This window comes from Pan paniscus, chromosome 13 (genome assembly GCF_029289425.2).
Source record: "Pan paniscus chromosome 13, NHGRI_mPanPan1-v2.0_pri, whole genome shotgun sequence".
Classification (NCBI taxonomy): domain Eukaryota; kingdom Metazoa; phylum Chordata; class Mammalia; order Primates; family Hominidae; genus Pan; species Pan paniscus.
The window spans coordinates 109,044,592-109,066,651 of record NC_073262.2 but is presented as its reverse complement, the minus strand read 5'-3'; the positions used below and the strand labels follow the sequence as shown (position 1 = coordinate 109,066,651).

The 22,060-nt window shown below is 42.7% G+C and overlaps 1 protein-coding gene across 3 annotated transcripts in view; it reads right to left on the bottom strand.

Moving 5' to 3' along the window:
- ADAM23 (ADAM metallopeptidase domain 23) overlaps positions 1-14,467 on the bottom strand; it is a 177,371-nt gene extending 162,904 nt beyond the window's left edge. For all 3 annotated transcript variants that reach the window (XM_034954940.3, XM_034954939.3, XM_034954941.3), the window contains exons 1-2: positions 14,249-14,467; positions 12,805-13,022 (exon numbers count right to left, since the gene is read on the bottom strand). In XM_034954940.3, the coding sequence (XP_034810831.1) occupies positions 12,805-13,022; positions 14,249-14,462 (432 nt within the window). In that variant the 5' untranslated portion in view covers positions 14,463-14,467. The remainder of the gene's footprint in view (positions 1-12,804; positions 13,023-14,248) is intronic.
- Positions 14,468-22,060: the final 7,593 nt, after the last annotated feature.

The following is a 22,060-nucleotide window of genomic DNA, read 5'->3' as shown; positions in this document are numbered from 1 at the left end:
ATGTCCATGTGATTGATAAGGAAGCTGGGGCTTAGAGGGGCTAAGTAACTTGTCCATTTCCAGATAGTTGGTAACAGCTGATCTGTCAGACCTCCAGAAACTTGACCTCCAACCATTCTTCCTCCAGAAGAGAGAAGTCAAAGGAATTTCTGACATTCTATACAGCCTAGCAGCACAATCATATTTATCCTGCAAATAAATGGCTACATTGGATCGTTAAAATGCCAATTTCCTTGCTTTGCACCAAAATATGATGTCAGTGTAGAAACACTGGCTATACTGCATTTCACATGCTGACAAAAAGTTTAAATTGGGTGTATATCATTTCCTTAATTAGTAAAAAATAAAGGGTATATTAACCAGTTCTAATTAAATTCAGTTTATTTTGAAGACCTACTTCTTCAAGCAGCATACTTCTGTATTAGAAAATATTTTTCAAAACAAAAAGAAAATCTACTTCTAGAATGGTACGAATGTCTGACATATTATTTGGAAACACCAAACATAACCACTTTGTTCCATATACAAGAAAGAAGGAAAAACTGCTAGAGGAAAATGAAAATTAAAGAAGGAAAGGTAAGCAGATAAGCAAAATATTCTAAAAATGCTAGTAGTTTAAACAAGGTTATTTATCTGGAGTACTCATTTAGGGAAGGAAAAAAAAAAAGATGAGAAAACCAGTTGGTCATAGAGGAAGGCCAAGTGAGGTGTGTACACATGCATATAGTTCAGCTGCAGTTAGTTCACAGGTCTTTATCATCAAGAAGAAAGGTGTCTACAAAGGACAGAAACTTCCCTATTCAACCCACAGATGTGTGAAAAAAGAAACAAGAGACTGGAAGTCTATAAACCACAGTCCTGGTGGTTTTGGTCACGCTAATAATTCTTAAGACCTCCAGCAAACTGACCTGACTTGTTTGGGCTTTTGACTCATTCTCTGGTTGCATTTCCTCATCCAGAACACAGAAATAATAATCATCTTGGCAGTTATGCTGCAAGGACCACGTGAGATTATAGATATGAAAGTGCCTCAATAAAACCATTCAGGTTCCATAGAAAGGCAATATATTATATTTATTACCAATGCATTGGAGAGTTGAGCTAAAGTTGATTTCATGCATTCTACTTACCTGAAAACATAAAAAGCAAGGATAAACATGGGGAGAGAGGACTCTCTTAAGCATTGATTGATTCACATTGTTAATGGAGCCCATCTGCAATACAGCTATTATAGTATATGGTATTAGCAGGCCTGCTTACAATTAAAAGACAGCACAAAGCACCCGATTAAGTGATCCAGACTACAACTTGATGCAGTAAATTATTAAATAACCACACTAAGGGAAAGGAGGTTCTAAAACAGGCACTGGAATTCAACAGATACTCAAAAACCTCTATCTCCATGGCTCTGGAATGTTCTTTATGATGTCTCTAGCTGTGCTTGGATTTGACTACTTCTAAATTTAATCTTTAGCCCCACTGAGGGCAAAAAGAAGTGGTCCAGGAATACGTGACTACCTTGTTCTCACTACCATCTAAGATTTTTTTTTTAATGTGGCAGGATGACTCCCTCACTGTCATGCAGATAAGCAAAAGTGAGTGTGCCCAGCTATATAATTACAGATCAAAGCTCAAGAGCAACATAGTCACTGGTCCAAGGTTTACATGATTGGCTCTGTGCCTGCATGCAAATATCATGTTGAATTGTAATCTCCAGTGTTGAGGGAGGGACCTGGTGGGAAGTGACTGGATCATGGGGACGGATTTCCCCCATCCTGCTCTCATAGTCACCAGTCCAGGGTTGATATGATTTGGCTCTATGTCCCTACACAAATCTCATGTTGAATTGTAATCCCCAGTTTTAGAGGAGGGTCCTGGTGGGAGGTGATTGGATCTCGGGGGTGGATTTCCCTCATGCTGTTCTCATGAGAGTGAGTGAGTTCTCATGAGAGTGAGTTCTCATGAGAGCTGATGGTTTAAGTGTGTGGCACTTCCCCCCTTGCTTGCTCTCTCTCTCCTGCTCCACCATGGTAAGGTGTGCATGCTTCCCCTTTGCCTTCTGCCATGATAAGTTTCCTAAGACCTCCCAGTCATGCTTCCTGTATAGCTTATGGAACTGTGAGTCAATTAAACTTCTTTTCTTCATAAATTACCTAGTCTCAGGTAGTTCTTTATAGCAGTGTGAGAACGAACTAATACAGAAAATTGGTACCAGGAGTGGAACATTGTTATAAAGAAACCGGAAAATGTGGAAGCGCCTTTGGAACTGGGTAACAGGCAGAGGTTGCAACAGTTTGGAGGGCTCAGAAGAAGACAGGAAAATGTGGGAAAGTCTGGAACTTCATACAGACCTGTCGAATGATTTTAACCAAAATGCTGATAGTGATATGGACAGCAAAGTCCAGGCTGAGGTGATCTGAAATGGAAATGAGGAACTTATTGGGAACTGGAGTAAAGATCACTCTTGCTATGCTTTAGCAAAGAGTCTGGAGGCATTGTGCCCTGCTCCAGAGATCTGTGGAACACAGAAATTGAGAGATGATTTAGGGTATCTTGTGGAAGAAATTTCAAAGCAGCAAAGCATTCAAGATGTGACCTGGCTGCTTCTAAAAGTATGTGCCCATATGCGTGAATGAAGAGATGGTCTGAAACTGGAACTTATATTTAAAAGAGAAGCAGAGCATAAACGTTTGGAAAATTTGCAGCCTGACCATGTGGCAGAAAACACAAACCCATTTTCTCAGGAGAAATTCAAGCCTGCTGCAGAAGCTTGCCTAAGAGGAGGTGAATGAAAATGCCTCCAAGGCATTTCAGAGACCTTCATGGCAGCCCCTCCCATCATAGGTCCAGAGGCCTAGAAGGGAAAAATGGTTTCTTGGGCCAGACCTGGGCCCCATTGCTCTGTGCAGCCTCAGGACATGGTACCCTGCATCCATCTACTCCAGCTCCAGCCATGGCTAGAAAGAGCCAAGGTACAGCTCAAGCTCTTATTTCAGTGGGTCCAAGCCTCAAGCCTTGGTGGCTTCCATGTGGTATTGGGCCCACATGTATGCAGAAGGTAAAAGTCAAGGCTTGAGAACTTCTGCCTAGATTTCAGAGGATGTACGAAACACCTGGCTATCCAGGCAGAAATCTGCTGCAGGGGCAGAGCCCCCATGGAGAACCTCTATGAGGGCAGTGCAGAGGGGAAATGTTTGGTTGGAGCTTCCATACATAGTCCCCACTGGGGCACTGCCTATTAGAGCTGTGAGAAGAGAGTTACTGCCCTCTAGACCTCAGAATGGTAGATCCATCAACAGCTTGCACCATGCACCTAGAAAGGCCATGGGCACTCAATGCCAGCCCATGACAGCAGCCACAGAGGCTGTACCCTGTAGAGCTATAAAGGCAGAGATGCCCAAGGCTGTGGCAGCCCATCCCCTGCATCAGTGTGCCCTGATGTGAGAAAGGCAATTATTTCAGAGCTTTAAGATTTAGTGACTGTCCTGCTAGGTTTCGGACTTGCATGGAGCCTGTAGCCCCTTTATTTTGGCCAATGTATCCCTTTTGGAATGGGAGCATTTACCCACTGCCTCTACCCTCACTGTATCTTGGAAGTAACTAACTTGTTTTTTATTTTACAGACTCATAGGTAGAAGGGACTTGCCTTGTCTCAGATGAGACTCTGGACTTGAACTTTTGAGTTAACACTGGAATGAGTTAAGACTTTGGGGGAACTGTTGGAAGGTATGATTGGTTTTGAAATGTGAGAAGAACAGGAGATTTGGGATGGGCTAGGGTGGAATGTTATGGTTTGGTTCTGTGTCCCCACCCAAATCTCATGTTGAATTGTAATCCTTAGTGTTGGGGTAGGGACCTGGTGGGAGGTGACTGGATCATGGGGACAGACTGCCCCATGCTGTTCTCATGACAGTGAGTTCTCACGAGGGCTGATGGTTTAAAAGTGTATGGCACTTCTCTCTCTCTCTCTCTTTCCTGCTATGCCATGGTAAGACTTGCTTGCTTCCCCTTCACCTTCCACCAAGACTTTAAGTTTCCTGAGACCTCCTAGCCATGCTTCCAGTACGACCTGTGGAACTATGTGTTAATTAAACCTCTTTTCTTCATAAATTACCCAGTCTCAGGTAGTTCTTTATAGCAGTGTGAGAATGGACAAATACAAAGGTCCTATTTACACTTTGGTTCACTGGTTTGTTTGAACTTAACTACTCTGTAATTAGTGCCTATCAGCAGAGAAGACTTGTTTGAATTTCCATCCTTTTCATTTCTAAATAAAAGGCTTAGAGAACACTTAGATCTTAAGGTAGATCTTGGTAACAAACATCTTTCACAATACACATGGCTTGAATTTATCAATGTGTAATGTTCCAGATGAGGAAATTAGCCTCTCTATATTCTTTAGCCATACAGGACACCCATATAACAAAACTTTATTTGAAACATTGTGCTAATTCACAGGTTCACATCTGTCCCAGGCTGGGGTGCCCTGTGATGGAGAATGAACCTCTCATGTCACTTTATAGAAAGCAAAAGTTTTATTCAAATTGGCCATGAATTAACATGATTGTTTTTAATTTCTCATTATTCTGAGTAAAACATAACTGGATCTAGCCTTTTTATAATAGCATTTCTACCATTAAATTTAATTAAAATCATACTGAATTTATACAAATTCTAAATACAAAGACTCCCTTGTAAAATTGAAAATTCACTCAGTAGATTCTGAATGAATGAATTATATGAATGAATGAGTCTTTCATAAGGTTAAAGGGTGCCCATGTCAATTGTGAACTGAATACTTTGTATGAATAAAGCCTTATAATTGTATACATTCTTGAAAGGAATAAAATATTTTCATTTAGAAAACTGATATTCTACAAGCAATTAATTATTCAGATCTTAAAGATAGAGATGACATGATGTTCTGAAGCAGGAATTTAACAGAATTTGGACTTGAAAGTCTAAGAACACATTCCTGATAGATTCGGTTCTTGCCACTGGTCACAGGGGTTTTCTATAACTAGCCCGAGGGTTTGGACAGAAATGAATAGAATCATCCAAAATTATAACCTGCTATGGACTGACCTTTGGGTAAACAGGCCTGGAAAAATGCTGAAAGGAGAAGGGAACAGCAAATGTGTGGTGTAAGAAGGAAAGCAGCAGTTCTTCTCAAGAGACTTTTACATCCTCTCCCTGGCTCCAAGAGGAAAATTCATCTAGCTGAAATTATGCTTGTTGAATGTGGATAAAGGGAGTCACATGATGAAATAAGTGTTCCATAAAGATTAATCTGTCAGCAGTGGGACTGATGGATTGACAGAGAGAGAGACCAGAGGCAATGACAAGAACACAATGCAGAGAAGGGGGGAGGGATGGAGTCATGGGAGACACGTCAAGACTTAATCAGCGACTATTTATAGGCAGGAGAGAGAGGAGTCAAAGATGACTCCCAAGGTTCACTCTTAGATAGCTGGGAAAACTGAGGGGCATGGCTGAGAAGGATGAGGAAGGCAGGAAGGAGAGCTCTCTTCCTGCATGATTTACCTTCACACAGGGCATCACCATTGGGCAAATGCTCCTGGGTTATTTTTTCTTTTTAATTTTTTTAACTTATTGTAGACACAGGTTCTGGCTAGGTTGCCTGAGTTGCTCTCAAACTCCTAGCCTTAAGTGATCCTCCCACCTCAGCCTCCCAAAATGCCTGGATGACAGGTGTGAGCCACTGCACCTGGCCTCCTGGGTTATTTTTTCACCAACTGTAAAGAGAAGGACAGTGGTCCACCCTGCTAACAAAGCCTGAGAATAAGTGAAGACAGAATGACACTAATAGTTACATAGTTAGCAGGAATGAGTCAACCCGTGAGCAGAAAGCATTATTTAGGGACACATGCTGAAGCAAGACTTTCAACAGCACAGCTCAGCTGTAGGCTGCTGGAAAGCAGTTAGCAGTTAGACCAAACCAGGATGAAATGTCCAAAAATGGTCTAGACTTTATGGAAGAGAATAATCAAAGACAAGGATCCAAACTCAAATGCCCAAAGGGACCAGAAATGCAGAAGGGTTAGTGTTAGCAACAAAGAATGAGGGCACTGCAGTAAACAGCATGTGTCATCCTATCTAAAGAGGAGCCACGTCTTACCTGTAGGTGGGTTACTCCCTAGGTGAATTACTCCCATCCAGGGCCGTAAGCCCAATCTTCTGATTCTTCAAGAGAAATCATCACACCCACCACTCTCTACCATATTATGCCTTTTTATCTTCTGCAAGCACGTGTCAATACCTAAAATCTTCATGTGGTTGTCATTGCTGCTCTGGACATGTTTATGGTCTGTCTCTTCCTACTAGAAGTAAAGCTCGCTGGGGAGCCACATAATTGGCACTCATCTATGCTCAATCAATATGCGCTCATCTCTTGACTTCCTAGGACTTACAATTTGATATAGAATAAATCCAGACCCCCTTGTGTCTTCACAGTCTTCACAACCTTCCACCTTCACTTCCTGCCACTCCCAATACACCCTACCTCTCTTCAGCATGAGCTCTGCAAAGGGAAGACCTGGATTCAAATCCTGGCTCTCTCTGCCATTTACTAGCTATTTGTCCTTACTGAAGATACTAACTATAAATCTCAACTGCTATGTCTATAAATGCCTATGTCACTGGGTGCTTAGAGGAACTAAGTAGGATATTTAAAAATTGATTACAAATGTTACACTAGGCCAGGCACAGTGGTTTATGCCTGTAATCCCAGAACTTTGGGAGGCCAAAGTGGGCGGATCACCTGAGGTCAGGAGTTCAAGACCAACCTGGCCAACATGGTGAAACCCCATCTCTACTTGAAACGCAAAAATTACCTGGGTGTGGTGGCACACACCTGTAGTCCTAGCTACATGGGAGGCTGAAGTGGGAGAACTGCTTGAACCCGAGAGGCAGAGACTGCAGTGAGCCAAGGTCGTGCCATTGCACTACAGCCTGGGCAACAGAGTGAGACTCTGTCTTTGAAGTTTCCTACACTTGAGTTTCCCCTTCTTGCACTCACCACCCAAATAACCTGCTACTACCCAAGCAAGTCAGGCCTTTGCACCTGGAGCCTCTCCTCTGCCGATTCTGTGGCTCTTCCTTTCTCCACCTTCTGCACAAACTTAACTCCTAATTGCTCTTTAGGGCCAGCTCAATTGCTTCTTCCTCTATGAGGTTTTCTTTGACTCCCCTAGGCAACGGTTATTCTCTCCTTTGGATGCCTACAGCCTTCTGTTCCTTCCACTAGTAACTGCACTAACATAAACCACACATCAGCGGCTACCTTGATTCTGACACTCCACCAGTGAGCAAAGGTAGGGACAAAGTGTTAGTCTTCTTCGTTTTCCCCAGAGTCTAGCACAGCACCTGATTCAAAAGAAGTATTCAATAAATGTCTGCTGAATCAAACAAAACTGAACACCTACTATGTGTAAATCTGATTTACTGGAAACTATTTGAGTAGAAAAACACATCTTGCTCCACCATAAAAATAACAAAAACTACCAGCTCTTGATTATCACAATCACATTAATGATGGGTAGCAGTGAGAGACATTATCTAAAAATTGTTGATACAGGTATTTTTGCTACTTTAGGTAGTGTAAGCATATAGTTAGTGTGACTTATGCAGTGCTAAAAACTCAAGACCAAAATTATCTCTCCTCAGTAGCAGTGAGGAGCACAGTGCCAAAAATACTTGAGTATTTTGAGGGTCCTTTTGAATTTTAGTTTGATTATCACATGAATTCCATGGGAACCCCTATACTCTAACATATAAGTGTTCAATCATCAATTCATTCCACAGAAGGCCTACTACATGCCAAGCATTACAAGTAAAATCATTACAAGCCTGAATTCTATATATTACAATTTTGTAATGACTGCTTAGGAAGACGTGGAAAACTTGGGAAGGCTGTTTAGATAAAGGCAGCTCTTTAGATAAAGTCTAGGCTTGCTAAAGAAACTTCCAGAAGGGAAATCTTTTCCCCATGTTCCACAGTATAAAATTTTCTATTGATTTTTAAAATTAATTCCTTATAATAAAGGTCATAAAAATATATGTTCCAGAATTGTAAAAACGTGTGCTAACATCTCATGGCAGAGACAGGTGGGAGTCTTCATCCTATGTTCCTCTTTCTGTTGTCCCATACCAACAACAATGGAACAACTGGTTTCTGGAAAGTCAAGAAATGTGGAACCAGTCCTATCCTAAAATAGAGAAGGAAACAAAAATAATCACCAAGATCTAAATTCACTTAAACTTCTCTCTCTTCTCTCTTCAACCTGGGGTGGTAGGTAGTAGAGAAAGCAAAAGACTGAGCCACACAGGTCAACTAAAGTCAGCTTTCCCCAAGGTCCGGTGCTATGCATCGTGCATCTCCACAATCCCTTCCCAACCAGAAGAGACGAGAATCCTAAGGGAGCATGATATAGGACAAGTAGCTTTTTAGGGGGTTTTTTTGTTTGTTTGTTTTTTGAGACAGAGTCTCAGTCTGTGGCCCAGGGTGGACTGCAGTGACGCTCACCGCAACCTCCGCCTCCCGGGATCAAGCAATTCTCATGCCTCAGTCTCCCAAGTAGCTGGGATTACAGGTGCGTACCACTGCGCCTGGCTAATGTTTGTATTTTTTTAGTAGAGATGGGGTTTCACCATATTGACCAGGCTGGTCTCAAACTCCTGACCTCAGGTGATCCAACCGCCTCAGCCTCCCAGAGCGCTGGGATTACAGGCATGAGCCACCACGCCCAGCAGGACAAGTAGTTTTTGACTAAAGTTTCAGGAAAAGCTTCCTTAACTCTCCTAGGAACAGACCACATAGGATTATCTCAGAATGAATGAATGAATCTAAAGTGTTTCTCCTGCTTTTAAAATGTATGGTCCATTTTATTAATATATTGCATTAATGGTTAATAAAATGCTTATATTTAGTAATCATACAATTCCATTTATGCCCATAAAAGTCTCTACAAGTGAAAAAGATCGATCTTGATAACAAAGTAAGAGATATAAGAAAAAAGCAATGTTTTTTCCTTCTCTAGTCTCACACAACACTTAACCCAACACTTCTGACATCTGATGTATGGGAGGGTTTTCCCCACACACCAAGTAATTCTGCAGATTCTCCATCACATACCACCTCGGTGTCCTCCAATTCAATTCTGACACTCTTAGCCTGGAGACAGCGTCAGATCCACCAGTTGAAGGCCTAGTCCCACAAGCCTACAGATGCCCACTTCAGATGCCAATCTCAAGCCCCAGATGGAGGGCTGTGCTCCTGACAGATCAGCTATAAACTAGGGTAGCCACAATTCCCTTTAATTAATTTGCTAGAGCGGTTCACAGAACTCAGGAAATACTTTACTTACACTTACCATTTACATAACAGATATTACAAAGAATACAGATGAAGAGCCAGATGGAAGAGACACATAGGGCGAGGATCTTCAATGCCCTCCCCAGGAACTCCACCCTCCAGGAAGTTCCACATGCTCAGCTATCCAAAAGTTTCCAGAACCCAGTCTTTTGGGTGTTTATGGATGCTTCCTTACATAGGCATGACTGATTAAATCACTGGCTATTGGTGATCAACTCAACCTTCTGCCTCTCTCTTTGGGGTTGTGGGGTGCAAATCCCAAACCTCTAATAATGTGCTGGTCTTTCTGGTGACCAGCTCCCATCGTGAAGCTATTTAGGGACCCCCAGCCACCCATCATCTCATTGGCATATGAAAGACACTCATCACTCTGGAGATTCCAAGGGTCTTCGAAGCTGTGTACCAGGAAACAGGATAATTACCAAATACATTTCACAATATCACAAAGCAAAATTAAATTTTTCCATTTCAGACCCTAATACTGCTACACGGCAGGAATCTGACTTCCTAGCTAGCAAGAAAGAATTTATAATAAATCATCAGAAAATAAAATTGTCTTTAAAGAATCTTGAATTTGAGTAAGCACCAAAAATCAAGGAATACAGCATTTGGATCCAAGGTGTCAAAACTCCCTGCCTGCTCTGGACTACCTTGGTTTATGCCTACTATCCTGGCATAATTATTAGGAGTGCCCACTTCTACTTTAAAAAATGGCACAGTTTGGACAACTGGTTATACATCACTCTATGCAGATAAAAAAGATTTTTCAACATTGTTTGACAAAGAAACATTAAGGCATTCAGAAACATTAGCATGCAAAGAGGTGGTTTGCACAATCTGCTTTTACACTCACCAATTCTGGAAGAGTTAATAAACATGTTAACTTTCACAGCTATAAAGTAATAAAGATTGATCAACATTGAACATTTATGAAATTTCTTCAGACATAAATGTGGAGCTTGGCCTTGCAACCTATATTTGGGAATTTCCATTTCCACCTCTACCCCCAGTCTAGGGATCCATGAGAAAGGCACAGTGATTCAGCATTTCTAAGGCTTTCATTAAAATGTGCTTCAGTGCAATGAAATCAGGGGAGGGAAAAAAAGGTACATAACACAGATATTAAAAACTTCTTTACATAAAAGCAGAAATGAAATTCTATACTTTCTTACTGAAACATTTCTAAAGCAGCAGAACTGGCAAGTGTCTCTCATCACTGTTATTAAGCAAGTCATCCTAAGATACAGCAGAAAGCAGATGGAACACTTTTTATCAACTACTTCAAGAGATGCTTAAAAACAGAAGTAAAAGGGAGATCACAGAACACAAAGGGTAATTTCAAGGCACCCACCAAACAACAACACTGTCTATACCTGTACGAGAGCACTTTTAGAATCTTGCTTATCTCATTTTCCTGCCTCCTGGAGGATAGATCATGTCTTTTCATCCTTTTAACCTTTATCTCTTATCTTTGAATACTTAGCATACCGCTTGCATATGAGAAAGGTGCAACAAATGTTTATAGAGTTAAACTAATAAGAAAAATGCTTTCAAACACGATTTCTGTAGAAACATTCTTTTCAAAGTACAGTATAAAAGAAACCCAACTACAATTGAGGGTGGGGGGAGGATGAAACAGAATCATTCCAAGGGCAAGCAGGTGATCCACAGTGAGAAGTCTATTCCTCTAGGTAAGCGGTGGGTACAGGTTTAACAAACCTTATTATCACGGAAGTCAGGTATATTACAGTCAAACCACGTCCCACCAAAGAAAACAGCCACATAAGGTTAAACTATAAGGCAAGCATTAGTCATAGCCTCAAACATCTGAGTTATTAAAAAGTGCCACTGAAATTTCAAGTCTCTGCTGAGGAGGGCTTGAGCATTCTTTGAAACAGGCTTTGAGGCAGCTGTTTTTCCTTCCTCCAGCATCCTAAGCAAAGGTGCTGGAGTTTGAGAACTAACCACTTAACTCTAAAAGGTCTCATTCATAAGGAAAGCTATAAAAGCCTCAATGCATTTTATCAAAAGGGCCTTGGATTTCTCTTCTTTAAAGACAACACCCATTTCTCCTATCAATAAGACAAATGAGTTAGACATGACCTATTAGTCACCCCATTAAGTTATATAGGAGCTTATGGAGAAAAGGGCTGGCTGAGAACAGAGACACATTTATCTCACGGTGGGTAGCAGCCACTTCAAAATAATGTGAAAGAAAGTTCACCTCTCCAGTAATATTCAAGGTGAAGGAAGCACTTTCTCAGAGACCTAACTTGTAAAAAACAGTAAAAATTAAACATTCAGGTCACCTGAATTTTATATTAGCTGCTTTACAACATAGGAAAATCACCCAAAAGCCTTAAATTTCTAGCTCCCCATTTGTAAAATGGGGATAAATACTGTTACCACTCACCTATATTTTAGAAAACTAATAAAAACAATGATGTAAACTGCAGATACTTTCTTAAATTCTAGATGTTTAGACAGTTAATTGCTAACTGTTGTTCTCACCTGAACAAGTACAGGTCAAAATGAAACATTTAACATACAGACTCTATTTTCTGCTCCCGATAAACGACAGAAGAACCAATAATCCATTGTGTAAATCTGCTCGGGGTTCAAAATAATATTAATTCAAGTAAAGAATAGTACACAGGGAAAAAGATCCCTTAAACTCTTTGGATATTAAACATTTGTCTTCTACTGATACCTTGGTAAATATCAGTTCCACTTTCTGAACTAACCTGAAAGTAAAGCAACTGCTCATAATCAATGCAGAGTAGGTACTGAAGAATTATGCCAATCAAAATTGGTCTTCATATTATGCAAATAATTTGTGTCTAGTCACCATAATCTTTTTAAGTGTCAAATTGTTTACCTATTGAAAATACAACAGAAAAATTTTTTTTCCTCCTACTGATCAATTAAAGAAACAAAGAGACTGTTTAAACACTCAATTTCTAAGTGGAAAGACTGATGGAGACACTGCAGCCAAATAGCTTCTTGAAGCAATCTTGCATGTGCAGATTGAAAGCAGTTTTTATATAATGGGAGGCAGTTTTATATCAAGGCAGAATACTGCACCCTTACATAAAGCCTCACAGAAACAAGTTAGAATCATAAACACATTCACTTAACTACTGTTCAGTGCCCAATGTACCTGAAAGATACATGGATATCATTTCAGGTATCAGAAAATTCTAGTTCCAGTTTAGTCAGAGAAGAGAAACAACAGTCTTATCCCAGTAGATCCCAAGTTAATTCCTTCCAGTTTCTCCCCTATCATAATATTAATTGCTTTCTTAATAAAATGCTGCAGTAAAATTTGTGAACTCAGATTCTAGCAGAAAATCAAATCAAAGGAAAACTCTTCATGATAGTTACTTTTGCATAGCCAGCCTCCTGCCTACCTTATTATGTTTTTGCTGGTGTCTTGCCTTTGTGTCAAGAACGTGATAAGGGCTTTCCGAGTCTTGGTTGATGTAATATATGAGTCTTGAAGGCAGTGTGATTTCTTTCTGCATTGCATTGCTGTAACTGATATTACTGCTGCTATTCTGTTGCAATGTATTGTCTTCATCTGCCAGGACTCCCAAATTTTTTTCTGCAGTTTCATTCCAATGCGGAGCTGGTGGAGGTAGGGGGGTGGGGGAGCAGAAAATACAAACATACACAAACACACACATATTTACCCCATAAATACATAAGCACTAAAATGCATTTTTCCTTTAATTGCAAACACAAAGTTTTCTATTTATAAGCAGTTAAGAAGTAGAGCTAGAGTAAAGCAAGTTATTTCAACAATAAAATGGCCTGGAGAAGTTAATAAATAGCCAATAAGGCTTATACAACTGTGTACTATTTATTTTGATTTATGTCTTATATATACATTTCTAGTCAGACTCAAATCTATACTTCTAAGTGTTGGGGGGGGGGTTGTAGAATGAACTTGAGGGAAGAAGAGTCATTAAATGAACATGTTCAGGGGTCCTGCCCCCGATCTCCACCCCTTCTCTGAGTCCACAGAAGCACAACTCTACTCTGCCTAGTGGCATCCCATCCAAGAGCTAAGAACGCTCCTAAGATAACTTGAGTACTGAATTTATGGATACCGAATATTAATCGACTCTTTTAACAAAATGGACAATTCCCTTCTCTTTTAACTTTAAGATGAGCAAACATACTTTGCCATGTAAGGATACAGATGCTGGCAGCTTCCCAATTTCTTTTTATTTTCCTGACAAAGCCAGCTTTCTGCTTTCGGTGACTTCCAATCATCAATATATAGAAGATGGTATTATATTAATTGTTCATTATAATGACAAGCACTTTGAGAAATCAGAACCAAAGGTCGTGCATGAAGTATGTCTTCAGCACCTTAATTCTTTGGTCCCCGAAGTGTGCCTCCCCCACCTTAATTCCAACCGCACTGAATGCGCCGGATACGAAATTTGAGGAAACAGCCCATTGCCACTATTATCACTACATCCTCCCCGCATTCACATTAAGGTACCACGAAAGTAGCAACTTGCTCCCTCGCTGTATTTCCCATCCACTGGTTTCCCCTCCGCAAGTTGCACAGAGATCGCTGAGGGACCCAGGATCCACTAAACACCTCCCAGTGGAACCAACAAGAATTGGAATGGGTTTTTCGCGAATGCAACAGAAACGGACTTCCAAAAGTGAACTGGGATGAATGGGGGTTTGGGAACGAGAAGGGTGGAAAGACAGGCAGGGAGGGAAGGAAAGGCCGAGCCGGGGACAAGCCCGGAGCACACGGACCCGCGCGCCCTTCGCTTTCCTCTGCAGGGCCCCGCGGGAAAGCCAACGCAAAGGGCACGGGGCCATACCCACCGCTGGGCGCAGCAGCCCCCCAGGCGCGGGGCCGGGACGAGGCGGCGAGCGGAGGCAGCAGGAGAAGGACGAGAAGCAGGCGGCAGGGCGGCGTGCGGGCCGGGGCGCTGGCAGGCACCGAGCCGGCGGGGCCGCGTTGGGGGCCGCAGGAAGCGCCGGCAAGGCTGCAGCCCGCCAGGGGCGGCTGCCGGGAGCTGCTGCCGGGCGGCTTCATGGCTCATAGCTCCCGGGCGCCGCTCCGTGTGGCCGGCGAGAGCGCCGGGCTAGCTGCGGGGCGGCCGCGGGCGGAGCCGGTCACGCCGGCTCGGCGCGCATGGTGCCGCGGCGGGCAGGGGGCTCCGGGCTCGGGGCACGGGGCGCGGGGCTCGGGGCTGGGCGGCGCCCCCTTTCCCGGCTCGCCTAGCCTCGCAGCCACTCCCGGGGCGGGACGCAGAGGAGTCCAGGGGTCCTCGCCGCTCCGCCAACTTGGAGCCTCCCCAGCGGCTACTCCCTCCCCCGGCGGGCGCGGCCGCTTCAGCGACTGCGGGGGCTGCCGCCGGGCCTGAGGATGCTGAGGCGGCGCGCGGGAGCGAGCGGCGCGGGGACGCGCGGAGCGGGCGTGCGCCCCGCCCCCCGAGAGCGCGCCCGAGCGGGGCTTCGGGTGCTGATGCTGTTGCTGGATGCTGTGCTGCTGCTGTTGCCTGGCCCGGAACGCACTGCGCATGCTTTGTTGGGGGGCGGGGAAGGGGGTAAAGCAGCAGAGTGATGCAGCAGCCCAAGCAGCATCGGAGGTGACGGGTGGTACCTCAAAAGATGGGGGCGGTGGAGGGGGAGCCGGCAGTCACGGATAAGCCAGAAGAAAGAGAGTACGGGGGTTTCCAGGCCAGAGACAGGGATGATCGGGAGAAAACAACCAGCCGAAGTCCACCTGCCTTTTCCACCACCCCAGACTTCACATACCCTCTCCTATTCCAACCCCTTCCTGCTCTGGATAAACTAAGGCCACGCATTTCCTTCTTAATCCCTTATTTATTTGCTTCCTGCATGTAAATATAAAGGATTGCAGCCGGGGAGGTAAAAATAGCGCGGCTCCTCATTCAGATTGCCAGCAGCGGGTGGGACTGCGGCTGAGAAGAGCGTTTGCACCGCAGGCTGGCGCGGAGTGGCAGGAATCCCCCGCGCAGGGGCGCTCCGCCCCGGCCCGTGTCCTCCCTGCCGGTGCCTGGGGTCTTTGAGGAAAGCACAAGAAGCCGGACGGTGTTTGCTCAAAAGTTCAGAAAGTATGACTGGGCATATTCGGGAAGGACTTCGACATTCTGGCGGGGAAGCAATACAGAGATTAGAAACCAAGTGTGTGGCAGCTATCTTGGGAAATCCGTTGTTTGTCAACCACGGGGATGGGCACACATTTAGGAGGACACATTTCTATTTTTGAGATCCAGTCCTGACTTCTGCAGAGGAAAGGGGAAGTTTTCTCTCGTTGCTGTAAAAAGTGTAAATCCCTGACTTCGGTGGGTTCGCAGCCACTAAATCTGATGGCTTCAGATAAGAGTCTGTGGCATATTTCTGCCCCCAAACTCTCATAATGCAAGCATTCATTTATTCACCCTCCCAATGACAATCTGAGTGATAACAATGTTGTCTTACTCCGACATCCACGGGGTGAGGGCTGGGGTGGAGAATTCCATGATTAAAAGAAAGAATGTGGGTATAAAAGTGCCATGGCCATGACAGAACTCAGTGTTAGCCATCATCTTCTCCACTCACACTTAACAAAGAGAAAAGAAGAAGACATATACGCGCGCACACACACACATTACAAAACTGTTAGGTAAATATTGAGATAACTTCCTTTCTATGTTGAGCTAGGATATTATTATCACATATTTATTCCTGTAAATTTGTAATTGTTGCTACCTCCCCCATGTGAGGGCAACAACAGTTTTCCCTTCTGCACACCATTGTGTCCCTAGGACCTCACACAGTGTCTGAGGCACAGAGAAATCGCTTGGAAAATATGTACTAAATGAATAAAGAAATGGGTGATACACACAAGCAGAAGTCACACTTGGGGCAGGCTAGTGAACACTCTAGCCCCACCGGAGTGCCCACTGCAGGTCAATGTTCTTAGGGTTGTCTCCCTCAAGTCAAGTATTCTCTGGCTAGGTTTTCCAAATTTATATTTGACACAATATGCATCCTGAAAAAGGGCCTGAGAGAATGCAAGCCAGAAAGGAGATGTACAAGCAATGAGAAGGGAGAGGGAAATGAAAGGTGCAAAGCACCCAGATGCAAGTTACTTGAAAGGCATCTCTTGCAATTCAGTGACAACCTCTTAAAGTCTGTTCTGATAAATAAACCTACCAGCCAACCTGGACTGACCAAACCCACCCACCAGTTACAACACATCATTTCATGCACTTGGGGTATGGAATGAGGATTCAATATAGTTTCTTTTTTTTTTTTTTTTTTTTTTTTGAGATGGTGTCTTGCTGTGTCACCCAGGCTGGAATGCAGTAGTGAGATCTCAGCTCACTGCAACCTCTGCCTCCCAGGTTCAAGCGATTCTCCTGCCTCAGCCTCCCAAGTAGCTGGGATTAGCTGGGATTACAGGCACGTGCCACTACACCCGGCTAATTTTTGTAGTTTTAGTAGAGACGGGGTTTCACCATGTTGGCCAGGCTGTTCTCAAACTCCTGACCTCAGGTGATCCACCCATCTCAGCTTCCCAAAGTGCTGGGATTACAGGCGTGATCCACCACACCCGGCCTCAATATAGTTTCTAATAAGGGGTTGGGGTATTTACAAAGAGGGATGTTGTCTTATGTACTATAGTCAAAAGACTGCATTTATTTACAGAACTTTAATGGTTACAGACATTGCTAGAGTCAAAATAAGATATCAATAAATGAAATAATGAGTCAGAGAAAGAGTACATTACTTAGAAAAAATTTACTGGAAGTTTAGTTTTTAAGCCATATATTTAAGGGAAGGTTAAAAACAGAATCAAATATTAACTGATTAAATAATTTAATTGGTCAACTTGGTAGAGTTAGTAATATTCTTATTAGGTAGTTCAGAATTTTTATTTTTATAGAGTTTACTTCTAAATATTCCCCTCTGTGCTTTCATAAGATTTAGTGACTTGCTTAATCACTTGCCACCTACTGCTTTGCTCTGTATTTGTGTATGTGCATATCATCATTCTTCCATCAAAAAATACTGAGAGCAAGGCTGTATCTTGGTCATCTCTGACTCCACAGCCTAGTGTAGTACCTGGAATCAAATCAGCATTCATAGAGGGGCACTCACAGGTAGGAAACAGAGGGATTCAGCAAGATGGACTGGAATAAAGAAATATACCAGAAGCTTGAGTGCTATAATGGCCCTGGTTACAAATGTGTGTTGGATCCTAAGGCCATCAGAGGATCACTGGAGTGATCTAGTCACAGTGGCAGACATGGAGAAATGCTGCAGTCGTAGGTGAAGGCAGGTGGCCAGAAGGTCCATGGGAAGGAAATTATACCAGGCAATATGGACCCTAGGTAAGCACCATGAGGGGTGCATGTGAGCAATACCCAGGAAGGGTTGTCATACTGTTCACAAAAATGGTCCATTGGTCTGGTGAGGGAGGAGATAAGAAGGTCTCTATTTGCCAAAATCTGTTTCCAGTGGTAGAACTGGACCCACTTTGCAACCAGTGAGAAGACTAGGTCTGGACAGGAGCAAACAAAGGACAGAAATAGAAATATTAGATGTGGCAGGCCTTGGCCTCAAGAGGGCTGAGATGCTAGGGGAGAAAGTAGAAGAAGGGGATGACAGAAGAGAGGTCCAGGGGGTAAAATAAGTAAAAAAGCAGGGGAAGGTAGCAAAGCAGACTTACAAGAGCAATTGGAATGGAATAAGCATTTGCCCAAAAAGTCAAGGTCAAAGAAGGTGTGCAGCAAATTAGTGGATGGTGCTGATACTAAGAGAGATCTAGGGAGTGAAAGCAAGAGCATGAACAAGCCTCAAACAGCAGCTCTGGCTCAAGAGCAGCTTATACCCAGGAGCTCGCTGGGACAGCCTGTGTTACAGAGCCAGCTAGAGAAGGTTTCTCAGCCTCCTTTTAGAATAGCTGTGAAGACTGATTTTACCAGCGGAAGTGGATACTTCAAAGGAGAAAAGACAATGCATTTCTTCATGAAAGTAAAAAGCGAGTGTGCTTCATTATTGGTACGTGCCACGTGGTTCAGGAGTCAGCAAACATTTTCTGTACAAGGCCAGATAATAAACATTTTGGGCTTTGTGGGCCATATGGTCTCTGCTGCATTTTTTTTTCTTTACAAACCTCTAAGAATGTGAAAACCATGCAGCCTACAGGACCTGGTTTGTCAGCTAGCCATTTTAAAATCTCTCTCTCTCTCTCTCTCCATATATATATATATGTATATATATATATATTTACCTTAAATATATATACCTTATAATATATACTATATATATATATACCTTAAATATATATATGTAAGGTTAAATTTTTTTCATCAACTGTATTATGTCCTGTGCATATAAGCAGAAAAAGGGAAGGAAGCGTGTGCCACAATATAGAGGGCTCTAATTCTAGAAAAGATTGCTCTCCATTGTAATTTAAATAGTTGTTTAATCAGTCAGTAGTCACTAAATTCTCAAAAGATGTTCATCATTTGAAGGGATTCCTTAGGAAAGAAGTATTTCTCCTTTTGAAGCCAATTCTCAGATGATGATAATGGGAGAAAAGTCAGAAATCATTCACCAAAAAAAAAAAAAAATACAGATGTCAAAAAGATTCTAGACATTTCTTTTGTTTTTCCAAGCTATACTTTCTTGTGAGTAGAGGATGCTGAATGGATGCTACAGCCATGAGTGGTCAGAGAATGGAGTAATACATGCACTCTAGTCCTTCCCAGAGCCTGTCACCATCTGGGATCTGCCTGTGTTCCTCAAACTCAATCCTGTAGAGTGGCCATGCGGCAGGGAATACACACTCCTGACACAGAGCCACACCCCATGTCACAGGCAACCTTCAAGTTCATGAAAATAAGTCTGCAAGTCTGCAGGTCTGTGTTAATTACACCACTGCTCATTCTGAAGACCAGGACAAAGTGGGACAATTTCAAAAGTCACTGTGTGACTAATTTCAACACGACTGGGAAAAGAAAAAGTATTCAATACCAAAAGAGCAATGGCAACGGACATTTCTAGGGGAGTAGCGGAACAGACAAAGATGTGTTACAATGTCGAGCATGAAAATATCCGAAGAAAGGTAACCACAGAAGAAACCTAAAATTGAGTTCTTAAAGTAAATTATGTTAAAAGGAGTTTAATTAGGAATTCAGATAGTATAAGATAAATTTGAAAACAGTTGATTTTCCCCCACTCTAAAACATTAGGCTTGTTTATCTAACAGTTTTGTGTGTTTGCAAGCTGGGCACAAAGGGATACATGAGCATGTCATGGTGATTCGTGGTGATAATATGTGCTCTGCAAAACTTGGAAGAATTGTGTTTATTAAGAATAATCGCTGAGTCAACACGTAATCATTAAGTCCTCACTGGGTCACAGAGCAGCACTAGGAGTTTCTACAGAAGTAAATTACCACGTCCTACTGGGGGTGGGAGTGGGGGCTAAACTATAGCAGCTGAATTTCATATGAAAAGGTTAGAACCCCAGCAAACAGAATTAATATGCTAATGTAATCCCTTCCACTTGCATAATAGCAATGGCTAAGTCCTTTAACAATGCCTGCTTTAATTATTACTGTGCACTTACACACTGCAAAGTGCTTTTGTCTATATTATTTTACGTGATCCTCAACATTGTGACACAGGGCAGTTACTGTTATTGTTTTTAGGAGCTCCACCTTAGAGGTAAGAGTGCTAAGATTCACAGCTCTTTGCAGAGATCCTCGATCCCTGCACATTCAAATCACCTAGAGAGCTTTTTTAAAAAAACTTTTATACATTGTAGGTGTACAATGTGATGCTTTGATATACATAGTAAAATGATTACTACAGTCAAGCAGATTGACATATTCGTCACTCACATAGCTACCCATTTTTAGTATACAATACAATATGAATAGCTGTAGTCCTCATGCTGTACATTAGCTCTCTAGACTTAGTCATCCTACACAACTGCAACTCTGTACCTTTTGACTACATCTCCCCTAAGTCTCCCTCCCATCCTGCCCTCTGCTGCCCTCCACCCTTGGTAGCCACAATTCTAGCCTCTGTTTCTATATATTCGACCTTTATTTTTTAGATCCCACATATCAGCGAGATCACACAGTATTTTTCTTTCTGTGTCTGACTTATTTTATTTGGCATAATGACCTTCAGATTCATCCCTGTTGTCACAAATGGCAGGATGGCGTTGCTTTTTGACACTGATTAAAATTTCGTTGTATAACTGATTTGATCTTTGCAAATTATATGAATGTATTAAATGATCCCATGTTCCCTGAAACTACATGCATCTATTATGCAGCAATTAAGAAAGAAAAAAATTACATACATACACAATTATAATTTCTTTATCCAATCATCCACTGACAGACACCTCAGTTGTTTCTATATCTCAGCTACTGTGAATAATGCTGCAATGATCACGGGAGAGTGCAGATATTACTACAAGGTGGTGATTTCACTTTGTTTGGGTATATAACCAGAAGAGGTACTGCTGGGTCATATGGTTGTTTTCTTTTTTTCTCTTTTTTTTTTTTTTTTTTTGAGATGGAGATTCACTCTTGTTGCCCAGGCTGGAGTGCAATGGCACGATCTTGGCTCACTACAACCTCTGCCTCCCAGGTTCAAGTGATTCTCCTGCCTCAGCCTCCCGAGTAGCTGGGATTACCGGCATGTGCCACCACTCCTGGATAATTTTGTATTTTTAGTAGAGACAGGGTTTCTCCATGTTGGTCAGGTTGGTCTTGAACTCCCGACCTCAGGTGATCCGCCAGTCTCAGCCTCCCAAAGTGCTGGGATTACAGGTGTGAGCCACCGCGCCCGGCTGGTTGTTCTCTTTTTAATTTCTTTAAGAACTTCCATGCTGTATTCCACAATGGCTGCACTAATCTATTTGGTTGGTGCAGAAGTGCCATTAAAAGTAATGGTGCCGGCCAGGCGCGGTGGCTCACGCCTATAATCCCAGCACCTTGGAAGGCCGAGGCAGGCGGATCACAAGGTCAGGAGATAGAGACCATCCTGGCTAACATGGTGAAACTCCGTCTCTACTAAAAATACAAAAAATTAGCAGGCGTGGTGGTGGGCGCCTGTAGTCCCAGCTACCCGGGAGGCTGAGGCAGGAGAATGGCATGAACCCGGGAGGCAGAGCTTGCAGTGAAACGAGATCACACCACTGCACTCCAGCCTGGGTGACAGAGCGAGACTCTGTCTCAAAAAAAAAGTAATGGTGCCATTAAACATAATGGCAAAAACCACAATTACTTTTGCACTAACTTAATACATTCTCACCGATGGTGTACAAGAGTTCCCTTTCTCCACACCCTCACCAACATTTATCTCTTGTCTTTTTGATAGTAGCCATCATAACGATGTGAGGTGATATTTCATTTTGAATTTATTTTGCACATAGAGAGCTCTGATACTCTACCAATTCCTGAGTGTTTGGGATTTTCAAGACTAGGGCTCAACATCAGTGTTTTTTAAAATCCTCCCAGATTAATAAAATGTGCAACCACAGTTAAGACACACTGGGTAACAAGATTTCCTTGAGGTTACGTAGCTCCTCAGCATCAGAACTGGAATTCAAACCCTGAATTGGAATCCTGTGCTGTTCCCAAGGTTTTCTTTC